The sequence below is a fragment of the Nannospalax galili genome, unplaced genomic scaffold, assembly GCF_000622305.1.
Source record: "Nannospalax galili isolate Female #2095 unplaced genomic scaffold, S.galili_v1.0 scaffold582, whole genome shotgun sequence".
Taxonomy (NCBI): domain Eukaryota; kingdom Metazoa; phylum Chordata; class Mammalia; order Rodentia; family Spalacidae; genus Nannospalax; species Nannospalax galili.
In genome coordinates, this window is record NW_008349130.1 from 1,195,629 (window position 1) to 1,220,781 (window position 25,153).

At 38.8% G+C, this 25,153-nt stretch overlaps 1 protein-coding gene across 5 annotated transcripts in view; it reads right to left on the reverse strand.

Annotated features, from left to right (window-relative positions):
• The window catches only part of Prim2 (DNA primase subunit 2), a 266,955-nt gene that overhangs the window by 18,233 nt on the left and 223,569 nt on the right, over positions 1 to 25,153 (reverse strand). For all 5 annotated transcript variants that reach the window (XM_008846505.3, XM_017801469.2, XM_029570115.1 and 2 more), the window contains exons 11-12: positions 18,780 to 18,906; positions 7,999 to 8,081 (exon numbers count right to left, since the gene is read on the reverse strand). In XM_008846505.3, the coding sequence (XP_008844727.1) occupies positions 7,999 to 8,081; positions 18,780 to 18,906 (210 nt within the window). The remainder of the gene's footprint in view (positions 1 to 7,998; positions 8,082 to 18,779; positions 18,907 to 25,153) is intronic.

Genomic DNA, 25,153 nt, shown 5'->3' on the forward strand with positions numbered 1-25,153 from the left:
AGCTATTGTGAAAAGAGCAGCAACAAACATGGATGTACATGTGTCTCTGCAATAGGATGAGTTCTTTGGGTATATGCCAAGGAGTGATATAACTGGGTCAAATGGTAGGTTCATTTGTAGTTTTTAAAGAGCTCTCCACACTGCTTTCCATAGGGGTTGAACCAGTTTGCAGCCCCACCAGCAGTGGATGAGTGTTCCCCTTTCCCCACATCCTCTCCAGCATTTGGTATCATTTGTTTTCTTGATCTTAGCCAGTCTGATTGGGGTAAGGTGAAATTTTAAAGTGGTTTCAATTTGCATTTCGCTAATTATTAGTGATGTTGAACATCTTTCCATCTTTACTTCTTCTTTTGAGAACTCTCTGTTCAGCTCCTTAGTCCATCTTCTGATTGGGTTGCTTCTTGACTTGGTTCTGTTTTTTGAGTTCATTATAAATTCTGGTTATTAAACCAGAAAATCTGGTGAAGATTTTCTCCCATTCTGTGGGTTTTCTGTTTGCTTCCTTGGTTGGCTTCTTTGATGTACAGAAGTTTTTTAGCTTAATGAGGTCCCATTTGTTAATTCTTCCCCGTGTTTCATGAGCAATTGATGCTTTCCTGTGCCTATATCTTGTAGGTTTTTCCCAATGTTTTTTCCTAATAGTTTCATAGTTTCAGGCTTTACATTGAGGTCTTTGAGCCATTTGGAATTGACTTTTGTACAGGGTGAAAGATAGGGGTTTAATTTCATTCTCCTACAAGTGGAGATCCAGTTTTGCCAGCACCATTTGCTGAACATACTATCTTTCCTCCAGTTATGCTCTCTTTCCTCCAGTTAATGTTCTTGGCCCCTTTGTCAAATATCAGGTGGCTGGAATTGCATTTGCTCATATTTGGGTCTTCAATTTTGTTCCATTGGTGTATGGGTCTATTTTTGTGCCAGTATCATGTTGTTCTTATGACTATAGCTCTGTAATACAGCTTGAAATCTAGCATAGTAACCACCCCCGCCCCCGGCATTGCTCTTAATGCTGAGGTTTGGTTTGGCTATCCGAGGTCTTTAGTACTTCCATATGAATCTTAGGATAGTTTTTTCCAATACCCTGAAAAATGTCATGTGGATTTGATTGGCATTGCGTTGAATCTATAAATGACTTTTGGTAGGATGATCATTTTCACAATATTAATTCTTCCAATCCATGAGCATGGGAGGTCCTTCCATCTTCTGATGTCTTTTTAATTTCTTTCTTTAAAGATCTAAAATTTTCATTATAGAGCTCTTTAATGTCTTTGGTCAGGTTTATTCCAAGATTTTTTTTTTTTTTTTTCTGCAGCTATTGTGAACGGGAATGTTTCCATGTGCTCTTTCTCTGTTATTGGTATATAGAAAGGCTACAGACTTTTGTAGGTTAATTTTGTAACCTGCCACTTTACTGAACATGTTACTAATTTCTAGGAGTTTTCAGGTGGAATTTTAGGCATCCTTTAGATGTATTATCATATCATCTGCAAAAAGGAATAATTTGATCTCTTCTTTTCCAATTATTACTCCTTTAATTTCCTTCTCTTGTCTTGTTGCTCTTGCAAGAGTTTCAAATAATATGTTAAAGAAAAGTGGGGATAGTGGACAACCTTGTCTGGTTCCTGATTTCAAAGGGAATGCTTCCATTTTTTCTCCATTTAGAATGATGTTGGCTGTGGGTTTGTTATATATGGCTTTAATTATGTTGAGGTATGTTCCCTCCAGTCCAGTTCCCTCTAGGACTTTGAACATAAATGCATGTTGAATTTTGTCAAAGGCCTTCTCTGCATCTATTGAGATGACCATGTGGTTCTTGTCTTTGAGTCCATTTATATGATTTATGATGCTTATTGACTTATATATATTGAACCATCCCTGCATGTCTAGGATAAAGCCGACTTCATCATGGTGGATGATCTTTTTGATGTGTGTCTGTATGTGGTTTGGAAGTATCTCGTTTAGAATTTTTGCATCTATGTTCATTAAGGATATGGGTCTAGTTTTCTTTTTTTTGGTTGTATCCTTACCAGGCTTTGGTATGAGAGTGATGCTGGCTTCATAGAAGGAATTTGGAAATTTTCCCTCCATTTCTATTTTTAGAATAAATTAAGTAGTATTGGATGTAGATCGTCTTTAAATGTCTGATAGAATTCTGAGTAAATCCATCTGGTCCTGGGCTTTTTTTAGTTGGAAGGTTTTGTATTACTGTTTCAATTTCTTTTTGTGTTATGGGTCTGTTTAAGCTGTTAATCTCTTCTTGGTTTAGTTTTGGTGGTTCCCATGCCTTTAGATATCCATTTTTTGTTCATTTGGAGGTGCTCTTTGTTTCTTTTTGTTAACTGGGCTAGTGGTCTGTACAACTTGTTTATCTTTTCTCAAAGAACCAGCTCTTGGAATTGTTGATTCTTTGTATTGTTTTCTTTGTTTCAATTTCATTAATTTCTGCCCTGATTTTTGTTTTTCCTTCTTGTCTGCTGGGTTTGGGTTTAGTTTGCTGTTGCTTTTCAAGTCTGTTGAGTTGCAATGTTAAGTCCTTCAACATTGGAGTGGCCAGATTGCTTTTGTCTTCAGGAGTTCCCACAGAGGCCCAAGTCAGATGAGGATCAGATGCTCTTAGGCTTTCTCCTAAGGTCTGGATCCCTCCAGGAAAGATTTTGGCCTCAGGAATTTGGGGGTTGGACTGGCCTGGGGGCCTGGCCCAGGAAAGAAGCTGGTCTAGGGTAGCTGGTGACTGTGCCACCCAGATATGCAAAGGCAGACGGGGCGGGAAGAGGCCCCAAGGCCTCCTGGGGACTGCACTGAGGAGCTGGGTTGGTCTGGATGCAAAGGATCAGGAAGAGGAAAGGTCAGCCCCAGTGTCCCAGAAAGAGGCTGGTGGGTGTGCAGGCCCAGGGAAGCAGAGGGAGTTGAGGGCGGGGCCAGGCCCAGGAGCAATGCTCCTGGGGCCCAGAAAAGGCACTATGTTGGTCCAAATGAAAAGGATCAGGAAGCCTTATTGGTTCCCCAGGTGTCTGGGTCCCCAAGATAAGGAAAGGGACAGGGCCCAAACTAGGAGGAGAGAATGGCGGTAGAGATGGGAGGGTGAATGAGGCTGGGGGAGTCACGGTGCAGACGGCCCAATTGACTTACCCCAGAGAGAGGCCTGTGGGTAGGAGAGAGTGCATTACATATTTTTTTAAAACTTAAAAAAAAAATTTATTATTTTTATTTTATGTGTATGCGTGTATTGCCTGTGGGTAGGTAAGGTAAGTGCACCCGTGTTGTGCAATGCCCACTGAGGTCAAAGAGGCTGTTGGATCCCCTGGGACTGGAGTTATGGATGGTTATTAGGTGCCATGTGGGTGCTGGGATTCGAACACAGGTGTTCTGCAAGAACAACCAGTGTTCTTAACTGCTGAGCCATCTGTCCAGCCCCTACACATTCTTTTTTTAAAGACAGGGTCTCCCTTCTTTTTTTTAAGACAGGTAAATCAGGTTGGCCTCAATCTCAGAGAGATCCTCCTGCCTCTGCCTCCCAAGCACTGGGATAAAAATGCTTGCCACCAGGCCTGGCTGTTTCATATTTTTATAAAAGATATAGTGTATATAAAGAGGATTAGATGGTAACTACATTGTTTATGCATGTCCAGGTGTTACATGTTTTTATATAAAAATATAATGCCTATACAGAGGATTAGAAGGTGCCTATGTAATATATGCATGTCCCTGTGTTATGTTTTTGTATAAAGATATACTATGTAAAGAGCAAATTATCTAACAAGAAATACATGTAAAATTGATGGTAAACACCAAGAACTCCACAGTGGCTCAGAGGTAGTAAGATTATGAACTGGAAATATTTGCTTTATGAATTAAGGTTAATTGTCTAGGTACCTAAAGGGTGGGAGGCTTTGACAAGATACTCTATAAAAGTGGTCACAAAAAAGAACTAAGTTAGAAGAGCAGTCTTATTATGATAGGTAGGTGGGCTGGATTTACTTAGCAGTATCAAATCTATAGAAAGATGTACCACTATAAAGAGTACTAATTTATAAAAATACATTTTCTATTCAAAGAAATTTTAGTGAATATGTTTGTATGAACAAAGGTATAGGTTACTCAACCTTCTATGCTATTTTTCTTTAAACTGTATCTCCTGAATCATATTAAATAATTTCAAAATGACTATCTGCAGCCTATAAAAGAAAAGATATAATAAACAGTTAAATGTTCAGGGATTTCTGTGATATAACCAAAATTACAATCACTGTCATGTTCAACCTCAAACTTTTCCCTTAATGCATTTCTGAGATTTATCAACAATATGCACAGTTCAAGCACTTCACAAAGATCACAGAGTGCTACTCATCAGGCAGAAGTGTTCGCAGAAGCTGCTCTTAGCACTGACTGCTCCCACAGTAATGGATGGCTAAATAGCATCATCTGGGACAAGTACTCCTTATCTGACAACATGCCAGGAGTTTTTAGGTAGTTCAGATTTATATGCACATCAAATAAGGAATCGTGAGATTTATCTTTACCATGAAATCTTCTTGACATAATTACTTTTAAGTTTTAAACTGTCCCCTTTGAGGGATTTCTTCATTAAAAAGCACTTACCAGTTTAGATTTAACATGGTCAGTAACTGCCTGAGAATTTTTGGACTGTAAAAACAGAGGTTTCTCAACCTCTCCAGAAGGACAAGAAATGTATACTTTTTCACATTTCATGGTTTTGACAGCACTACTAAGTTTTTTGGAAGTACCAATTAGACCTACTTTATAAGTAACTATTAATGGTTATGCTGAGTCCAAAAACACATTTCCTTCTCTAACACCAAATAAAAAAAAATTTAAAGACAGTTTAAGAACTATTAATACAAAAATACATTAAAAAATAACATGATTTCTAGCAACGAACCCGAAAATGAGTAGCTCATTTATCCTCTTATGGGTCACAATGTTGTAAAAAGTCAAACACAACTGCATGTCAGAAGGAAAGACACAACAAGAAAACAGAATCTAATTACTCTGATATTCAAAAGTCTCAAGTACTCAAATCACAGGTCACCACTCACAGAGGTGCTCTCCAGTAATGTCACATGGGACACAACAATAATTTCTAATTTCCTAGAGTCATAATTAAAAAGTTCAAAACCAACAGATAAAATTGCTTTTAATGCTTTTAAACAAATATATAAAAATGTCATTTCTAGCACATAATCAATACAAAATGTTATTAAACTATTTTATATTGCTTTTTTTATACAGATTTTTTGGTATGGGGCATGGTTAACAGTTGTTGAGAGTGGTATACTAGAGCTGAGTCCAATTGGCTTGAGGGAGCTGGTTCTGTCCAGCTATAAACACAATGTATAACGTACAATGATGGTTCAGCTCATCACACTGTTTTAAGAGTCTTAGTAGTAATATTTATACAACAGAAATTAGTAAATACATACATCACAGATTTTTTTTCCTCCAGAGGGCTGATTTAGTAATATACTACTGCCTTCAATATATTCCAAATAGGTGGAACCAACATTTCAGTTGTTCCTCAGAGTGGTCTTAGTCACATGGTTGTCTTTAAATTTTCTGGTAGGTGAGCCAAGCTCCAGTGGATGGCCCCACACACATGACCATATGGGTTACACAAATTGGACATGCTGCTTTATTTATTTATTTATTTATTTATTTATTTATTTATTTATTTTTAAAGAGGACTCTAAGTTGGGAGGCAGAAGGGGAGTGGGAGGGGTAGATCTGGGAGGAGTTAGGGACAGTAGTGGAATGTGACTATGTCAAAATACATTGTATGCATGTTTGAGATTCTTTAAAGTAATACAAATATTGCAATAAAAACTTGGTTGCTAGGCATTAACAGCATTTTATAACAATATAGTGATAGCATAAAGAAAAGAGGGCTTACCTCTGCTTGGTTAGACAGGCATTATTTGTTTTATATTTTTGTCAAGCCCACACTCTGATGGGAATTTTCTCCATTTCCTATAAACAGGGTCAAATCCTCCTTTACTTTCTTAAATCCATAAATAAATCTTTCCCTTAACCATGTGCTTTAACCTCAAACCACCCTGACAGTCCTACAATATTCTCTGAGCCACCTACACTCACTCTTATTATCTTTTAAGTGACTGTATTCGTGCTTTTGATTTCCAGCATTATACTGACTTCTCTATCCAAGTCAGTGATGAAATACCCACTGCTGCTGTCTCCACCTTAAACAATCCCTGCTCAATCATCACTTTAAGCAATCTTTTTGCTACAACATGTTTCGTGGCCCTAACCCTCTTCTCAGATATATTTCCTCCCTCACCTCCCATTTTGGTTCAGACGTGATTAATCTCTCTTCCTTCTAATATCTGACAAAAGATCAGCCAGGATTCTATTTTGGCTTCTGCTCTGCTACCCTTCTTCCATAGCATACTCCAGACTATCAGCTTCTGGTTAGAGTAGGGTTAGACCAGAAAACAACAACAGCAACAGCAAACCTTTGTCTTCAGAAAAGCTGGCTCAAATTTCTGGTACTACTACTGCCTTCCTGGGTATGATCTCATGGCATGTCAAAACCCATGGATTTCTAACAGTCTCCAATCACAATTTTAACTGGAAAGAGCATCAGATTTCTTATCTTAACTTCTCTAATCTGGTACAAATCAATCTTGTCTCTGTCATTCAAATTTCCTTACCTCTAACATAATCCTCAAACCAACTACTTCATAGAAGCTACTATTTTTTAAAAATATTTTATTTCTTGTTTTCATTTTATGTGTATGAGTGTATTGCCTGCAAGTATGTAGTGCTTGTGCAATGCTCACGGAGGTCAGAAGAGGGCACTGGATTCCCCTGGAACTGGAGTCACAGATGGTTGTTAGGCACCATGTTGGTGCTGGGAATCAAATCCAGGTCCTCTGCAAGGGCAGTCAGTGCTCTTAACCACTGAGCCATCACTCCAGCCCCCTATTAATGTTTTTATGCACTGGTTCTAGACATCATAAGCTTGAAACACAACAATCTTACCTACTCTCTGCCACTTATTCTTTCATTCTTGCTTCCTAATTCCCCACCTTCTCTTAAGGCCTTGTCCAATGAACATTGCTTCCAGAAAATTGCTTCCCAGACTCTCAGATGGCTGCAGACTCCCTTATTAGAATACAAATGCACTGTTTCACCTAGCCTAGAGCAAGCACCTAAGAATTTCCCAGACAAACTGAATGAACTAAACTGAATCTGAACTTTGAACAGTAGAGTTGTCTAGTGTAATGATGTCAAAATAAAGAATAACTGTTTGAGGCTACAGAGTGACTCAGATGTCCCAGCTCTGAAATATGCACTGGTCTTCTCAAGTTCAGGGAGCAGAAGCTTCCAGTCAGCTCCAGGACAACTCAGAAGCACACGACAGAGAACAGTCTTAGGAACATCACAATATTCTTACTAAAAGATGTATTCTCTTAAATATTTGGTTTGCATTTTGAGCATTTCTTTTTTATTTAAAGTATTCATAAAACAAAATATTTTACAAAGCTATGTAACCTAATGAAATACCATCAGCAGTACAGATTAAACCTAGCAACAACTGATGCTTCTCGGAACATTCATCTAGTACACAGCGCATTATCGTTTTCTCAGAAAACAATTTTCCAAAATGAAATATACTGTCATTAATTTTCAGCTTCATTACTAAGACTTAATACATTACTCTGAAACTTTATTTTATAAAATGTGGCCTTCAATTGATACAGTGAAACAAATGGAGAGAGGGCAGAGTTCCATGTTCCTTTACTACCAAGGAAAATAAAAACTTAGTCTAACAGACAGAAGAACTGGAATTTCTAAGGACTCCAAACCAGAAAGTGAAGGCTTTTGCTTAATTCATCCAGAAGACAGAAGCCTGGGTGAGACCTGCCGCAGTACCCAGCATCACAGCAAGAGCAGTGAACAAGCCTGAGAGGATGTATCTGATGCCTCATTACTGAGGATGCAGAGCAAACTCTCACCTACCTGGCTTATTCCCGTGGGAGAGATCTTGAATGCCTGCAGCTTCTGCTTCAGCAGCTCTGGATCGCTGTGACGAAATGGGCACCCTGACAAGAAACAAGCCACCACACAAAGGTTATTTACCCAGGACCTAGCACAATACCACACTCAAGAGACTGTCTAAGCTTCCCTTAATTGTCTAACAGCTTATTAATAAAAAGTTAATTGCCCATGGGTGCAACTGCTTTCCTCTCTTATCTGAAAGAGGACTTAGCTGTACGGTTATCAGGGTTCTACAGGCTCAAGAGTAACATAAAGCACTGTGGCATGCTCAGGCTTATGTGGCTGCTCAATGGGAAGAGAAAAGCAGCTTTAACCGTGTAATTCTCTCGCCAAAACAGGTAGTCACAAAGTAGCTGTAACAGTGCACCTAAAAACCTACACACTCACATTTTCCCTAGTCTAAAAATTATGTAAAGGTATAAAAGAGGAGGAATATAGATAATGTAAACAAAAATATGCCAATTCTGAAAAACATAAAAATATCATACTATATTCAGACATAAATTCTATGCCTATTTCCTGAAGATCAAAACCCATACAGACTTGAACAAAGATGGAGGGAAATGATACAGACAAATGGGAAAACAACAGGTAGTTCATTCATGTTATCATTTATGTTTCATGAGGAAAAGAAAAGGATGGATAACTAGGAATATCTGCATGATTAAGAACACAGAAGAATTAAAACGAAAAGCTATAGGTGGCCAAAATATAGAAAATTTTAGATACTCAATTTTAATGTATACTAAAATACCTATGTGAAAATTCAGTATAGCAAAGTCTGACTTTTTGGGCACTGAGTGACAGAACTACACGTTAACTCTGAACAGCTGCATATCTGTAGGAAATGAGTGGCAACTGGTTAATGAAGAAATAATGGAAAAGAGCGAGGATGTCAAACAGACACAAAAACAAAGCATCCATTTAGTACTATGGACCCTTACAAACTATGAAATCTACAAAATCTGTAGCATATGCTTTATTTAGATTAAAATATATTAAGTACAAGGAAGCATCTTCAGAAAAGGTAAAATATATGGTTAAGAGGCTGGGGCTGATATCTCCACTTATCACCTACTAGTTGGATGACTATAGACAAATGTTCTATCAGATTCCTGTTCTCTCAAAGAGGGAACTAATCATGGTCACCTCACAATTTCCATTGAGAATAAAGAAAGCTCTTATATGTTCCTGGCACATACAGAGTAAGCACACAAAATGCTAGTTATTATTATTACTCTTGAAAACTACGACAATAAAATTAGAAAGCTACCAATAAGAAAGAAATGATAGTGCATGTGGAAATTATTGGTTATGCCAGAATGACTGAGGGACAAAAAGAATGAGACTGATGAACTAGCACTCCTGTTATAATTGATATAATGGACACACTGTTTGAGAGGCCTGAAAGGATGAAGCCAAGAAGAAACTGAAGCTTTCTCAAGTAGCAGTGGCACAGAAAGGACTCTTCAGGATATGCTCACTGCAGAAGAACACAGACTACACAAACCACTAGTTGGCCAAGCTGGCATTATTTTAACATATAATAATGTTAAAACATGCTCTGTTTCTACCTTTCATTTCAGAGAATGAACAATCAAGAAATCAAAAGGTGGGTGAATGCACATACAGCTAACACTAGTTACGGCTGAGTGTCTGACAAAGCTTCCCAACATACACTTGTGAGAAAGCGGATGAAGAAAGACCTACGCTGGTTACTTTTGTCAACCTGACACAAATTAAGAGTCACTTAGGACAAGAGAGCCACAATTGAAGGATTTCCCAGATCAGACTAGTCTGTGACCCATGCGGTTTTCAACTGCTGGTTGATGTGAAGGGCCCAGCCCACTGTGGGTTGATACCATCCCTGGTCAGGTGGGTCTGGGATATATAAGGAGTTTGGCTGAACAAGCCAGGGAAGCAAACCTTAAGCAGCATTCCTCCATAGTCTCTGCTTCAGTCCCTCCCTCCAGGCTCCTGCCTGGAGACCCTGCCCTGACTTTCCTCAGTAATAGTCTGTGACCTGGAGTTGTACGATGTAATAAACCCTTTCTCCCCAAGTTGCTTTGGGTCAGAGTGGTTTATCACCATAACACAGAAGCAAACAGAACGGGCTATAATACACTTAAAACTATGTAGACTCATAACTAGTTGAACAATTGTTCTAGGTAGGGTGATGAAATAACATCGATGTAGAGAAATAAACAGTTTTACAAATGACAAAACAAAGATACGTTTCCAGTTCCTGGTTGGCATGTAAGAAGCTTAGAAGTCACCACTCAACGCTAAACAAGAAAAAAGCTTAACAAACTGAAAAATCAACAACAGAAAAGTGAGGTCACAGGGAAACTGTGTCCCCTCAGATTGGAGAAACAGGTAAAATGGAGATTGACAACTAACTAGAGCAGATTGTCTGCAGTACCCAGTGTCTGTGGGCACCTAAACTGACTAATGCATTGTGGAGTCTCAGTGTAAATATAGCCTGAGAGAACCTCAAGGGGGTCAGGTGTTAGGGGGACTCTAACAATTTTGTGTCACATTCAGAAACTTACCAGCACCTCACAGTGTACATCACATAAATAGATATAAATGAATAATAAAAAGAAATCGATCTCCAAGCTTCTGGCAGAGGGAAGGAAAGGCAAACCATTTCAAAATGTACTTCTTCAGGAGAGACTACTAACCAGAGCCCTGCTGGGGTTTTCTAAAGCCTGACACTCTTAGGTGAAGGAAAACACTCAGCCTCAATCTTACTCCATTCAAGGGGGCAAAATCTGTGAAGCACTAGTGAAGTTCCCAGTCAGAAAATGCTGAAAAAGCAGCAGAATTATAATGGCAGGGATGCTGGAGTGAAGAGACCAGATTTAAAGTAGCTATGATTAATATGCTGGGAAAGAAGAAACCATGCAAGAACAGATGCTGATACAACCAGAGGCATATATTCTAATTTTTATAATACTACATATTAAAACCACCATATAGAAATTAAGAAGATTTTTCTTTCTTTTATCCTCAAGACACACATCTTACAGGTACCAGAGACTCTGAGTTCAATGATAGAAAACATCTAATAAGCAACAGAAGTAGAAAGCAAACTGGCTCGGCTATTCTAATATATGATAACATAGACTCCAAACCAAAATGAGTCTGAAGAGATAAGGGAGACCACTACATATGAACAAAGGAAACAATTTATTAAGAAGATATAACAGCTGTAAATATACATGCACCAAACTTTGAGGCTCCCAGTTTCATAAAACAAATACTAATGGACATAAAAGGTAAGATAGGTCTTTTAAAAAAATATCTTACTTATTTTTATTTTATATGTATGAGTGCTTTGCCTCCATGTATATAAGGGTTCTGAGGGGCCAGAAGAGAGTATTGGATCCCCTGGAACTGGAGTTAAGGATGTGAGGGCTAGGAACTGAACCTGGGTCTTCTGCTAGAGCAGCAAGTGCTCTTATAACCCCTGAGCCAACTTTCCAACCCCATTTTTTTTTGTTTGATTTGTTTTTTCTAGGTCTTAATACAATAATATCAATACCCCATTTCTCATCTCTAAGTAGGTCATCAAAACCAAAAGTCAACAAAGAAACCTCAGGTGAAAAATCATCACACATCAAATGGTCTTAACAAATATCACAAAATATTCCATCCAACAGAAACAGAATACACATTCTAAGCAGCAGTCCATGGAATCTGCTCTAAAATAGACCACATTCTAGGCTGTAAGTCTTACCAAATGCACACAGGCATTTATACAGCTTTATTTATAAATACAAAACAGAAACAATCAAGCTATTCTTTGATAGGTAAACAAACAACCCATGATATAATCAGACAATGGAATATTAATTAGTGAGTGCTAGAAAAGAAAAATGAGGAGCCAGGGAAATGACTCAAGGGGTAAAGTGCTTGCTGTGGCAAGCATAAGGAACAGAGCTCAGATCCCCAGCATCCACACTTACAGCACATCCACAATTACATGGTAATGTGTGCCTATAATCCCAACACTGGGGGTGCAGAGACAGGAGGATCTCAGAACCTCACTGGCCAGTCATTCTAGCTGAAACAGTGGGCTCCAGGTTCATTGGGAGACTTTGTCTCAAAAAATAAGGTGGCAGGCCAGGCATGGTGGCACACACCTTTAATCCCAGCATTTGGGGAGGCAGAGGCAGGCCTGGTCTACTACACAAGTTCTAGGCCAGCTGTGGTTTCAGGGAGACCCCATTTCAACCCCCCCCCATAAGGTGGAGAGTGATGGAAGATAACCCAGTGACAATCTTTGGCCACCACAGTTGCAAACATGGACACACATCTGCACATATGCTTGCACACAATACATCCAAATGTCCAGGAATAGGGTAATGATTTTAAAAATTGTGTCACTCAAAGGATAGAACATTGCATAACAAATTAAAACACCTTTCAAAGATGAGTTAATAACATGTAAAAAATCATAAAATAATGTCGTTTTAAAATGGGTGAGAAAATAGTGGTAATTAGCTACTTAAGTCTTAAGATAGAGGGTAAAAGCTTGACTGTAATTCTAAATGTGGGGATAACTGGTATATTTTTCTATTTTCCATAGTCAAAATACTTTAAAAATAAACACATGGGAAGCCTAAGCAATATTCAAAATTGAAAATTATCCACCTTTATGGCCTGATAACTCATTTTAACATACATGCATACACACATACACATCCCTGTACACAATAACAAATATTTTTAAAATGAGCTACTAAAAAGTGAAGAATTTTCAATGCATATTACCAAGTGAAAGATGGAAATATGAAAGGGCTACATATGGAATTCAAACTTGATTCTAACTCTTTGACACTCTATAATAAAATCAAAGCTATGGAGACCATTAAAAGATGTGGGTGTCAGAGACTGGGAGAAGAAGGGATGGAGATGATATTCAGGCAACGAAACTATTCTCCACAATATACATGGCATCATAAATTTGTCCAAATCCATAGACTATAAGCCTGGATTAGCTATTGGCTCTGGGTATGTGTTCACTGACTGGTAGGAATATTCTCCTGCATTCTAAGACGCTGATAGTGGAGGAGGTCGTACATGTGAGGGGGAGGGTCTATAGGAACGTTGCTGTGAACCTAACATAGCTCTAAAATGAAGTTTGTGTTAAAAAATGGATCAGCAAAATAAATAAATAAGTAAATAAATACTAAATGAATAAATAAATAATAAAATAGATCAGTAAATGTGTATAGCAAATGATAAATTCAACTATTTGCTAAGAATAGTACAGAAATCCACCCTATGTGAAGTTTTATTTTCTATGATTTCATTACCCAAGATCAATTCCAGCTCAAAATAACATTCCACAAAATAAATAAAAAATAAAAAGCTTCAACTATATGGCATTCTGAGCAGTGTGATGAAACTTCTAGGCTGTGTGTCATCCCTTTTTCTAACATATCCATGCTGAAAACACTGATTGCCTGTTAGTCACTTAGTTTCAGTTGTAAGATCAACTGTCATGATATCACAGTGCTGTGTTCATATAACCCTGATTTTATTTAATGATGGCCTTGTAGCACATGAGTAATGGTGCTTGCAGTTCAGGAACACAAAAAATAGACAAACAAAAAAAACCGTTTAAAGTGATTCCTTTAACTGAAAAGTTGGAAGTTCTCAATCTGGGGTGGGGGCAGGGGTACAGGCTAAGGTTTCTAAGACATAGCAGAATAAATTTCCTATCTATGAAATGGTCTAAAAGGTTCATTCATGCTGGTTTTCTTTACCACATGGAACTGAAAACAAGGCTCAGTGTGTGGCAATCACTTATTCAAGATGTGAAAGACAGTAACTTGTGGGAAGAAGACAATGGTCAGAAAATATCTTCTGCGAGTGTCAGAAAAGGCTGAGTTTATACAAACACTTCAGTGAGGCTCCCTTGAAATGAGTGACAAGCCACTTATCTTAAGGAGTGGTTATACAGATTCAGGAATGGGTTTTTGTTATTCTTGCTTGGTCAGGAATAGGGATTATATGAATAATATTAAAATTACTGGATAGGTTACTCCTACTGAGAAAAAGCTGCTACTGAATTTCCTGAAGATGTGAGGAAGCTGACTGAGGAGAACAGACACTATCTGCAGCAACTTTCATCTTCCAGAAGAAAATGCCTAGTAGAACCAGCATTTGTAAAGAACAAAGGAAACACTGGGGCATAAAGCACAGAAAGACAGATTAACTCTAGATCACTGTAGCAACATTACAGGGCATATGATAAAGTCAAGTAAGTGCAAAGAAGCCACATTAAAGCCAAAATTATCTGTTCATATTCTAGCAACATAATCAGAAGGTATGGGGAAAAGCCACCTTGTTTACAAAGTGTTCCTTCCAATGCTTCCTCCAAGAATTACTGAAAGGGTTGGTTTGAAGTCTTATTAGAGAGACCATGTACCCAGACATGTGGAAATGAAAATGTTGAGGCTGTATTTTTATTATTTCCAAATAGAACCCCATTGCTTCAGCTCCTTGATCAGAGCATGATTTGATTTGTCAAGGCCATAAACACTTACCTGGTATTTGAATGCATTCAATCAGCAATTGATGTGGACCCTAATCCAGACACAGCACAGTATGGAAAATGATTCACTGCTGCAAAGCAATGGCATTCATCAAAGCTGCATTGAAGGAATTAAAACCAGAAATTGAAAATGCCTCATAGAAGACCTCATAGAAAGAAGAAATGAATGATTTTAAAGACTTCCTGGGGATCAATAGAGGACAGTCATTCACACAGAAAAAACGGTTGGTATAAAATATGTTGACGTGCTGAGGAAGAAGTGGAGGAATGTACTGAAGGCCACTAAGGAGAGCTAACAAATAAGGAATGAATGGGGAGAACGTGTTGAGTTGCCTATGGAGGAAAATGAGCAGAAACCTGAGGAAGAACGAGCAGTGTAAACATGCCCCAAATTTCTCAATTGCGATCTCCCCTCTCCCTTCTCCCCCTCCCCCTCCTCTCTCTCTCTCTCTCTCTCTCTCTCTCACACACTCTCTCTCCCTCCCTCCCTCCCTCCCTCGTAAAGACAAGAGTTTCATTATATTGCTTAGCTAATCTTCAACTCCTTAGCTCAGCTGGTCCTCCTGCCTTGGCTCAGTAGTGCTGGGACTACCGACCACACCTGGCTTTAAAGTGCTCTGACTCGCACAAACACTAAAGAACAACCTATGGAATGAAGTTCTCAGAATGAACATAACCCAGATGATCAGTGAAGGATCACAACCTGTGCAGCAATAATTTGATAAACTAAAATGTGATAACTTCCGGGGAGCTTCCGGGTGGTGTGGCGTGTGTGGTGCGTGTGTTTCCCAGGTAAATCATGGCTAAAAGCTTACGGAGTAAGTGGAAAAGGAAGATGCGAGCCGAAAAGAGAATGCCCCAAAGGAGCTCAGCAGACTTCAAAGTGTTCTCAAAGTAGGCGGTGATGTTTTAATGAAAGATGTTCAAGAGATTACAACCGTGGTGGTCCCCAAACACTGCCAAGAGAAAATGCAGTGTGTGGTGGAAGATAAAAAAGGATGACATGAAAATGGAGACTGAGATTAAGAGAAGCACAAAGACCCTTCTAGATCAGCACGGACAGTACCCCGTATGGATGAACCAGAGGCAGAGAAAAAAGCTGAAGGCGAAGAGACAGAAAGGAAAGGGGAGAACAGGACAAAGGCAGCCAAGGTTTGGCCTGGTTGACTCTTAAAACGTGAGAAGTGCCACATGGGACAGAAGTTGCACTGGAATGTCTGCATTGATTTCAGCTCTCACTATGTGGGAGCTATTCGTTTTCATATTTTAATTTGGCCTACTTCTCTAGTTTGGAATCAAAATAGCTCCTCAAGTTTGTTTCAGGAACTTGAATAAAATAACTCTTTTGATGAAGGAAAACTATACAGAAAATTTAATTGTATATGTCCAGTATCCAAGTATTATCAATCTTGTCAAGTACTGATATGGTTATAATTGCTTGATGTAACAACATGCAGTTACATTCAGTGCATCAGATAAAACCTGAAATACTGACAGAATTCAAATAGAAAGCCATTATATCAGCATATTTAAAAACAAGACATCAAGTGACTGGAGAGATGGCTCACAGTTGGGAGTGCATGCTGCTCTTGGAGAGGACCCGGGTTTGTTTTCTAGCACCCATGTCATGCTGCTTACAACCGACAACCTGTAGCTTTGACTCTGAGGGATCTACGCCCTCTTCTGCCCTCCACAAGCACCTGCACTCATGTGCACAAACTCATACATAGATACGTACACACATAATTAAAAACTAAAATCTTTTTGTAAAAAAGGACAGAGGCTGGAGAGATGGTTGAGAGAACTGGCTGTTCTTTCAGAGGACTTGGGTTCAGTTCCCAGCACCCACATAATGCCTGGCAGCTGTCCTTAACTCCAGTTCCAGAGGATCTGATTCCCTTTTCTGACCTCCACAGGCATTGCACCACATGGCACACTTACATACATGTAGGCAGATCACTCACATAAAATAAAACTAATAAAAATAAAAAAGGATATCAGTGGATCTTACAAACAGAACTTACTTCGAGGTTTTATTTTGTTCATAATAAAAGATATTTTGTGTGTAAAAAAAAAATGTGATAACTCCCAATTACAATGTTCACCCAAAAGATTTTGAAAGAAAGAAAGAAAAGAAAAGAAAAGAAAAAAGAAAAGAAAAGAAAAGAAAAGGAAAGGAAAGCCTTTCAAACACTGGAGATCCCTAAACATCATCAGCGCTCATTGGTCCCGGATCACCTGACCTCCTCCTCCAAACAATGCATCAAAATACCAACTTCCATTACCTGCTTCACCGCATCAAATATGTACCAGATCAGCTCATATCATAAGAAAGCAAGGGAAGTACAATAAGAGTTAAGGGAGACCTCATTACATAGTTTTAATTACAGTATATTGTTATGATTGTTCATTGTTATTAATGTCTTGCTGTGCCTAAATTAGAAATTACATTTTATTATAGGGGTGTGTGTGTGTGTGTGTGTGTGTGTGTAGACTGGGTTCAGGACTACTTGTAAACTTGCAGTTTCAGGTATCCATTAGAGGGTCTTAGAATGTATCCCCTGCAGATAAGAGCCAGTCTGCTGTTCCTGACAGTTTAAATTTAAAAATCAAACAACACCCCCACCAGGATGTTCTAAAATAAATCATATATTAAAAATCTTGCATTTAGAGCCAGGTGTGGTGGTGCACGCCTATAGTCCCAGCACTTGGGAGGCAGAGGCAGGTAGATCTCTGTGAGTTCAAAGCCAATCTGGTCTACACAGTGAGTTCCAGGCTAGCTGGGGCTACAGGGAGACACTGTTTTAAAAAGAAAAAAAAAAAATTATTGCATTTATGCTAATAAGAATCAGCTACAAACTGTGGATAGTGGTGCAGGCCTTTAACCCCAGCACTCTGGAGGCAGAGACAGGTGGATCTTTATGAAACTGGGGCCAGCCTGGTGTCCACATAGTTTCTAGGTCAAACAGAAGTGGGAGATCCTGTCTCAAAAAAGAATCTTCTATATAAGTAATGAGTTGTTAAAACCTGGAAACACACCTGAGTTTTCCTTGGCTATGAGCTCAGTTTTTAAGTTAATTGCCTGGCATTGCTGTTTTGCTTACAAAAGGTTTAGGCTTCCTCAACAGAAATATGCGGGCCGCTGGCTTTCAAACTTTTGAAGTCACAAAAATCACTCACAAAAATGCAAATGAAGTCTGATTTTTAAAAAATTTTTAAAATCTGAAAGTAAGAAGGCCTGGGAAGTCTGTACTTTTAAAGGTAACTTAAGGGACTAACACAAGTGAGAGGAATCACTCAGTGCTTAGTACCAGTCCTGGCCCCTCTTCATCTATCAAATAGTGAATGGATAGTCATATTTTTATTCCTCTGAACACAAGAGTCTTTCTAAAAATATTGTTCATGATTACCTGATCTTTAACAGCTTGAAGGCAAGATTTCTCTGTAATTGGTTTACTTAAGATCCTAAAACAACATTTTTGTTGGTGTTTTAGAATCTTACACATAGTATAGCAAGCTTTGGCAATCTAGAAAATTTACTAATATAAACTGTTACATGATTCCCTGACATACTCAGACATCTTTTCAAGATGTGTGAGAGATTGTTTTAAAAAAAAAAATCAGCTGCTGAACTCAGAAATCTACAAAAAATAGTTTAATGGAAGTTTTGGTTTTTTTTTTTAAATTAACAGCGCTAGCAAATTGATGTATACATTTAATACCAGGACTTGCTAAATTGCTTGCTTAATATTTATTAATCAGATGATATTAGTAAGAAAAAAACCCCACATTGTTCTCCAGTTGTTGGTCTTGAAAATTAATGAAATAATAATATTAATATTCTAAAACTAGAGCTTTTCAGTTTCAAAGGGCTTTAAAAAACTTTATCCCTCTCTTCTGAGACCCTTGCAGAACACAAGAAACAACAGCAGGTGGAAGAGGAAACTCAGACCAAAAAGTCTCCAGCACAAACTGAACTGCAGCTGAATGAGTTTCCCTCGCCTGACCCAGTTCAGTAATAAGACAGATCACTGTTAGAGTAATGGGGCTCCAGCTTGACACTGACAACTGACACAAGGGGTAAACTAGGTCCTGTCAGTAAGGCAAGAAAACAGTGTGCTGTTTTCTGCAGAGCTGGGGCTCCACTTCCCCAGCATCCAGCACAAGCACTTACCATGATAATCCCCTTGGCTTGGTGGATTGGTGAGAATAATCTTCATGCAACTGAAAGGCGTATAGTCTGTCCGCTTGCCTTCCTTTCCAAAGCTATGGCGGATATTGTAAGAGTAACCTTTATCAAACTAAGAGAAAAAGAAAGACACAAGTCAGTCAACACTGCACTAATGGCATCAGTAATATCAGTCACCATCAAGTGTAAAGTGATCTTTTCTCCAACATTGTTCATGAACAGAGAGATGTACATGCATAAATTGCATCGCTTGGATCTTTGATGATGGAAACAGCTAACTTCCTCTCCCTCTACCCATACTCGGGATTTTTCTGCTACTTCCATACACACTGGTCTCTGCTGTGCACTAAATAAACTTGTTAAAGAAACAACAACAAAAACCTTCTCAGGTAGGCAACAGCTAACATTAGTCATCCCCCAGTTCTTGATCTATGGGTGGTAAATCCCAGCAATCCTATGGTTACCAGAATCTGTACGTCAATGCTCAATAGCATACATAAAAGGGTGTGATAGTTGTACATAACCATTATCCTTCCATACACTTTAAATAATCTCTAAATTATAAGAAATCCAATGTAAATACCATTTGAATAGTTGTTATACGGTTACCATTTGGGAGTAATAACAAAGAAGAAAGTCTGTACATGTTTAGTATGTACACAATTTATCTTTTTTATTATTTTTATTTTATGTATATGCATGTATTGCCTGCATGTATTTAAGTGCACCCATGTCATGCAATGCCCACAGAGGACAGAAGAGGCCATTGGATCCCCTGGATCTGGAGTTACAGACAATTGTTAGCTTCCATGTGGGTGCCGGGATTCGAACCTGGGTCTTCTGCAAGAATAGCCAGTGTTCTTACCTGCTGAGCCATCTTTCCAGCTCCCACAATTTATCTTTTAATGTTTCAACCCAAGATTGGTAGAATCTAAGGATGTGAAAACCCCAAACTGTGGATGGCTAGCTAATGATCTGCTCCAAAAAAGAATAAACAACTCCTCTTTCCTTATTTGACTTTAGAGACTGTACTAGATGGAAACCAGTAATGTTTACACCTCTTCCTCCTAGCTACCCTTTAATTTCTATGTCCTAACTCATTCTACTTCTGAACTGCCTCTAAAGATAATTAATGCTTTCCTCTGCATTGCCACTCCAGAAAACAAGTTATCAGCAAATGTTTGACAACTGAAGGAGCCACTGCCATTGCCTCCTACCTGGAATCCCTGCCTCTGTGTTCACAAAACAAGCTAATGGGATGGTAGGGACTTTGGAAGGAGCAAGGTAAGAGAGGAAAGGAGAACTAGCATTTATTGAAAGGCATCTAGGTACCACCAGGCATTCTGTTAGGTGCTTTTAAAAATGTAATCCCATTTTTATCATTTCCACGTATCACAGTTCCCCTGTGATTGAAGTTCAGAGATGAAGCAATGTAGCATAATACAGATATTAAGTAAATGGCAGAGCTAAAAATCAGGTACACATAAGTATGATTCCAAAACCCATGTTCTTTCTATAATCCTGCACTTTTTCAGTAATAAGAAAATTCAAATTAAGTCTTTTTGGGCAGTAGCTTCTTTCTAGGAACACTTCATCTTGGAGGCCAGAGGCAGAGGCAGTCTCTTCCTCTAAACTTCAGTAGCATTTTCCAAAATGTACCTACACCTCTCTAGAAACTTACCTTTATTACTTGATTTCCATTAACTTAACTGTATTTGTCTTAGGGCATAGTTCTTATACTTTCTACTGAGGTGATTAGTTGTTCCTGGGCCCTATGCTGTTTACTGGACCTTTGTATCCAGCTCCATACCTGCATGGAAGAAAAGTGAACTTAACTGAACATGGATGAACTTCTTAGTCTACTTTAGCATTTGAAAGGATACCATCCCATTTTTATGTTCTTGTTAAATGGTTCCAGTGCCTGACAGTTGGTGATTTTTGAATCCCTCTATTAGGTGACATCCCTAACCCACTGGTCAACGAATGGCAGACAAGAATTTGACAAGAATTTGACTACAGAAAATATTTAACATGGTAGAATATTCGATAAAAAATAAACTTTATTGAGAAAGAGTGGTGATTAAAGTAAGGATCTCACGCAAAGTGACTCTTTTGGGTAAAATTGTAAGAATTAAAACCAAGTTTCTAAAATGAATTTTGTACTATTACAAATGACACAGTCTAAAAACTTTTAAACTGTCAGAACATAGTCTTAGACTAGAACCTGTTTTCACTGCTCAGTAATCTCTCAAAGCTTCCAAAATGAAATTATCAGATACTGTGAGTGGTTCACATAGCACATCAAATGTTCTTATACGATACCTCAGCAACACTTGTCTAAGCTGTGGAAAGCCAGAGAGCTCACATAAAAGTCACTTGCAAAGGGCAAGATCTTCAGCACTCTAATTCTAATAATTAGAATGAAGTGGCTATAAAAAGGTTACACTCTTTTTATTTCTATGCTCCTTAAATAAAATGTATGCTCTGGAAAAGGTTTCTGAGCAAATTTTCATATGTAAAATTACTAAGCATAACACTGAAAAGTAGTATGTAGACAGGAACAAAAATAAAACATCATCTTGAATATATAAATAATTTTATGCCAATGGGCAATTGTGGGAATGACTTTTATAAATGGATATAATCTGGACTGATGACTTTTAATTAATCCCAGCAAAACCATGTGCTTTTGTATCTTGTGACCTAGGTAACCTCAATTTGGTACTCCACCCAAAAGGATGGTGGGTGACTGACTGACTGACTGACTGAATGTGGGTATGCTTGAGAATTAACGTATCAAAGCACCAAAAGGTGGTACCCCACCTCCATTGTACACAGAGAAGATTGGGAAGGACCTGTGACCTTGGATGAAAGAGGTATTCTAGAACTAGGGATAAAAAGGTCAGATGGTCTGCTAAGGTTGGGGTGGAACCAAGCTTGTACTTCCCCAACTGAAGCTGGAGAAGCCATTTTGAATAAAATTATGGGTGAAGCTGGACTTGGGACACAGGTGCAGGGACAGAGTTCCAACAAGACAGTTCCAAGAGAGCTCTAGGGGAACAAGTATCCTCTGAGTTCAGGCCCACTCTTAAAAACTAAGTTTAAGGCTTTCATTTATTCAGGTAATCATAATGTTGGCATAGTAATGCCACAGGTAATAAATTAAAAACTTCATTGCAAAAAGTAGGCAGGACCTCTTTGGAGAAAGAAATAAATCCCTCCTGCATTAAGTAACCCTAAGGCACACAAGTGTGGTGGATCTGCCTATTGTTCCTTTTTCTCTAGGGTCATGATAAAAGTACCATAGCAAACAGCAGGGGTGTTGGAGACCCCAGGCTTGGCAGTCAGTAAGGCCTGGGAAAATCTCCAGTCTGGCAACTTAAGATGGGTGTGTGTTCTAGTTGGCCTTCAATTGTTATGACAAAACACTCAGACCAATACTAATGTGGAGAGGAAAGGATTTACTTAGCATACATCTCCCAGGTCACAGTTCATCACTGAGAGAGCCCAAAGTAGGAACTCAGGCCGTGGAGGAATGCTGTTTACTGGCTTGCTCCTCTGGCCTGTGCTCAGCCTGTATTCTTATACAATACAGGACTATTTGACAAGGGGTATCATTGCCCACAGTGGGCTGGATCCTTCCACATCACTCAACAATCAAGAAAATGCCCCAAAGACATGACCACAGGCCAGTCCAAGGAGGCAATTCCCCAACTGAGGCTCCCTCTACCAGAGGTGTGTTAACAACTAAAGTTATCCAGTACAGTGTGATTTCATCTCCTAATCCATGTCCTACCCCTTTAGTGATTTTACATCTACTGACTCCCAACCCATTCCTTGACTATAAATCTCCACTTGTCAATGCCGTATCTGAGTTGTAGCTCTATACTAAGGTCGCTTTCCCTCTATTCCAGCACTTCCTGAAGAAAATCTGTTAACATTGCTTTAATTACTGCTCACCTCTGCTTTTAATTTACCAACACTTCAGTGCCAAAACTCAGATCTAGATCTGACTCCCATCATTGGTTCCCCATTCATTATAAACAACCCCCCAACACACACTGAAGCTTCTTTCTCCATCTACGTACTAGTATGGGTAGCAGGTAAAAGTCCACTGTCACGTGGTAAGGAGGGAGCTGACTCCCAAGATTCTGAACACAATGCTCATGAATTTGATGTGATCATTTCAATAAATGCATCAGAGACTGAAAATATTGCAAGTTAAAATGCATCTAATACCTCTAACCTACTGTTAGGGAAAGAGGGATTTACTGCTTGAATTTACTGCTTGTCTGAATTTACTGCTTGAATTTACTTGTTTGAATTTACTGCTTGTAACCAATTAATTCAACTGGAGACACAGGCATCCAGAGATAGGGGTAATTGCTACAGCCCCCGAGCCTGACCTGTCTGATCTGTGTCATGTCACATAGGCATGTCTGCTTACACAAGATAACAGGGAAGGGCCATGCCAGGCACATACCACCCATCCCTCCCTGATTGGGACACCTGAAGGGAGTTGTAACATTTTTCTTGTTTTGAAGTTATTGGTTTGTGAAATGCTTGCTTTGAAACTATTGGTTGTATAAACGCGGGCTTTTGTGTAACGGCTGTGGGAGCCTATATAATCTTTACCTGAAATTGCCTCAGGGTCGATTGCTCTAACCAGACCTGTGTGTCTTGGAAGGACGGTCGGCCCCAGCTAGCTGGTTTAATAGAACTTTGCTTGATATTTGCATCTCCATTCTTGGAAGGATGGTCGGCCCCAGCTAGCTGGTTTAATAAAACTCTGCTTGATTTTTGCATCTCCATACTCATGCATTTGTTCTCCTGAAAAGACCCACCAAGTCACGGACCCTCACACTACCAAATGCTAGCACTTAGGAACGCAGTGCCCTACAGCAATGAGTTCTTTACCGTCATGGCTGTGGGGCAAACTGAGCTTCAGCTCACTCCCCCACCCTGCTTCTCCAGAGCCCATAAAGGCAGTAGACAGAATTTCTCCTCAACACAGATACAGAAATAATTTAAAAAAAAAAAATTCAAGAAGTAAATGTAATTAACTTCTGCTAAACTAGTATCTTTTTATTTACTTTCGCACTATCTTCAGTGTCTGGCCACTTTTCCATGTAGTTTCTCTTCTATTTTTCTTTTCTTTTTCTTTTAAGACAGGTTCTCACTATATAGCTCTTGCTAACCTGGAATTTGCTAGGCAGACCAGGCTGGCCTTGAATTCACAGAGGTCCACCAGCCTCTGCCTCTTGAGTGTTGAGATTAAGGGCGTGTACTTGAGCTTTCACAAATTTTCTTAATCTGGCCACTTTAATCTACTGTACTGGGGAAACAGAAAAGGTTTTCTGTCTTCTGAAAGGGTCAAATTACTGTGGATTTATGCAAAGTCAGTGCAGCATATAGCCATCTTCTAGACCATATACATTATAATGCTGTAAATAGTTCCAGTGAGCAGCACAGACAGGCTGATTTGTAACAAAGTTCACTGGCTTCAATAGCTGTAGGTGCTTTTTTTAAATCAGAGTTCAAAGATACCTAGTACAAAAAGCTTATGTATTTAGCTTTGTTAGTGTTTTTCTTTGCATCTGCAACATCATATCACTTACTTATATAAACAACACACAAGTATGATTCCCTACAAAGTGCAGCATATCACACACTGGAGAAATAATGCAGTGTTTGAAGGGAGAGGAACGCTCTTCCTTTCCCCCTGCAGTGCTCAGTCACAGGCACCACACTGGAGGGGCTGCTTCTGCTGCATCTTGTAAATTATGTAAAGGATCTGTAGAATCCGAAACAAAGTGGCTGCCTTCTTATAAGCAAATACAACAAATTACTGATGGATTGTGTTCTTAGGAACGCAGGAAGATGGCTCTACCAAGGGAGGGTTATGTAAATTTCACTGTCTGGCTTCAGGTCATCTGTTTGCTTCTCAAGTTAAATGTGTTTTCTCATTAAGACGCTGGATTTATGTCACCATTCATCCTTTCAAATGATCTAAATGCAGAGGACAAGGTAACAGAAAAAGATGGTAAGACAAATCAAGAAAATACATTTTTTCAAATTTCAGTTTTACTGCCCTAATAATTTTCAAAGGAACACATTATTTCATGTTAGAGGTGCTTTGAATACTGTAACAAATCTCTCATATGTTCATTCATATGAATTTAATGTAAAATTTAAATATCAATGATATGTTGTTCAAACATGAGCATGACCCTAAGAAACAGCTAGGAAAAAGCAAGCTGCATGCTCAATACAGACAACTTTTTTGGTACCTTTATAAACAAAACCCCCAAAATTATGCAAAACAGACCACATGTTAAACTGAATATTAAAATGATCTC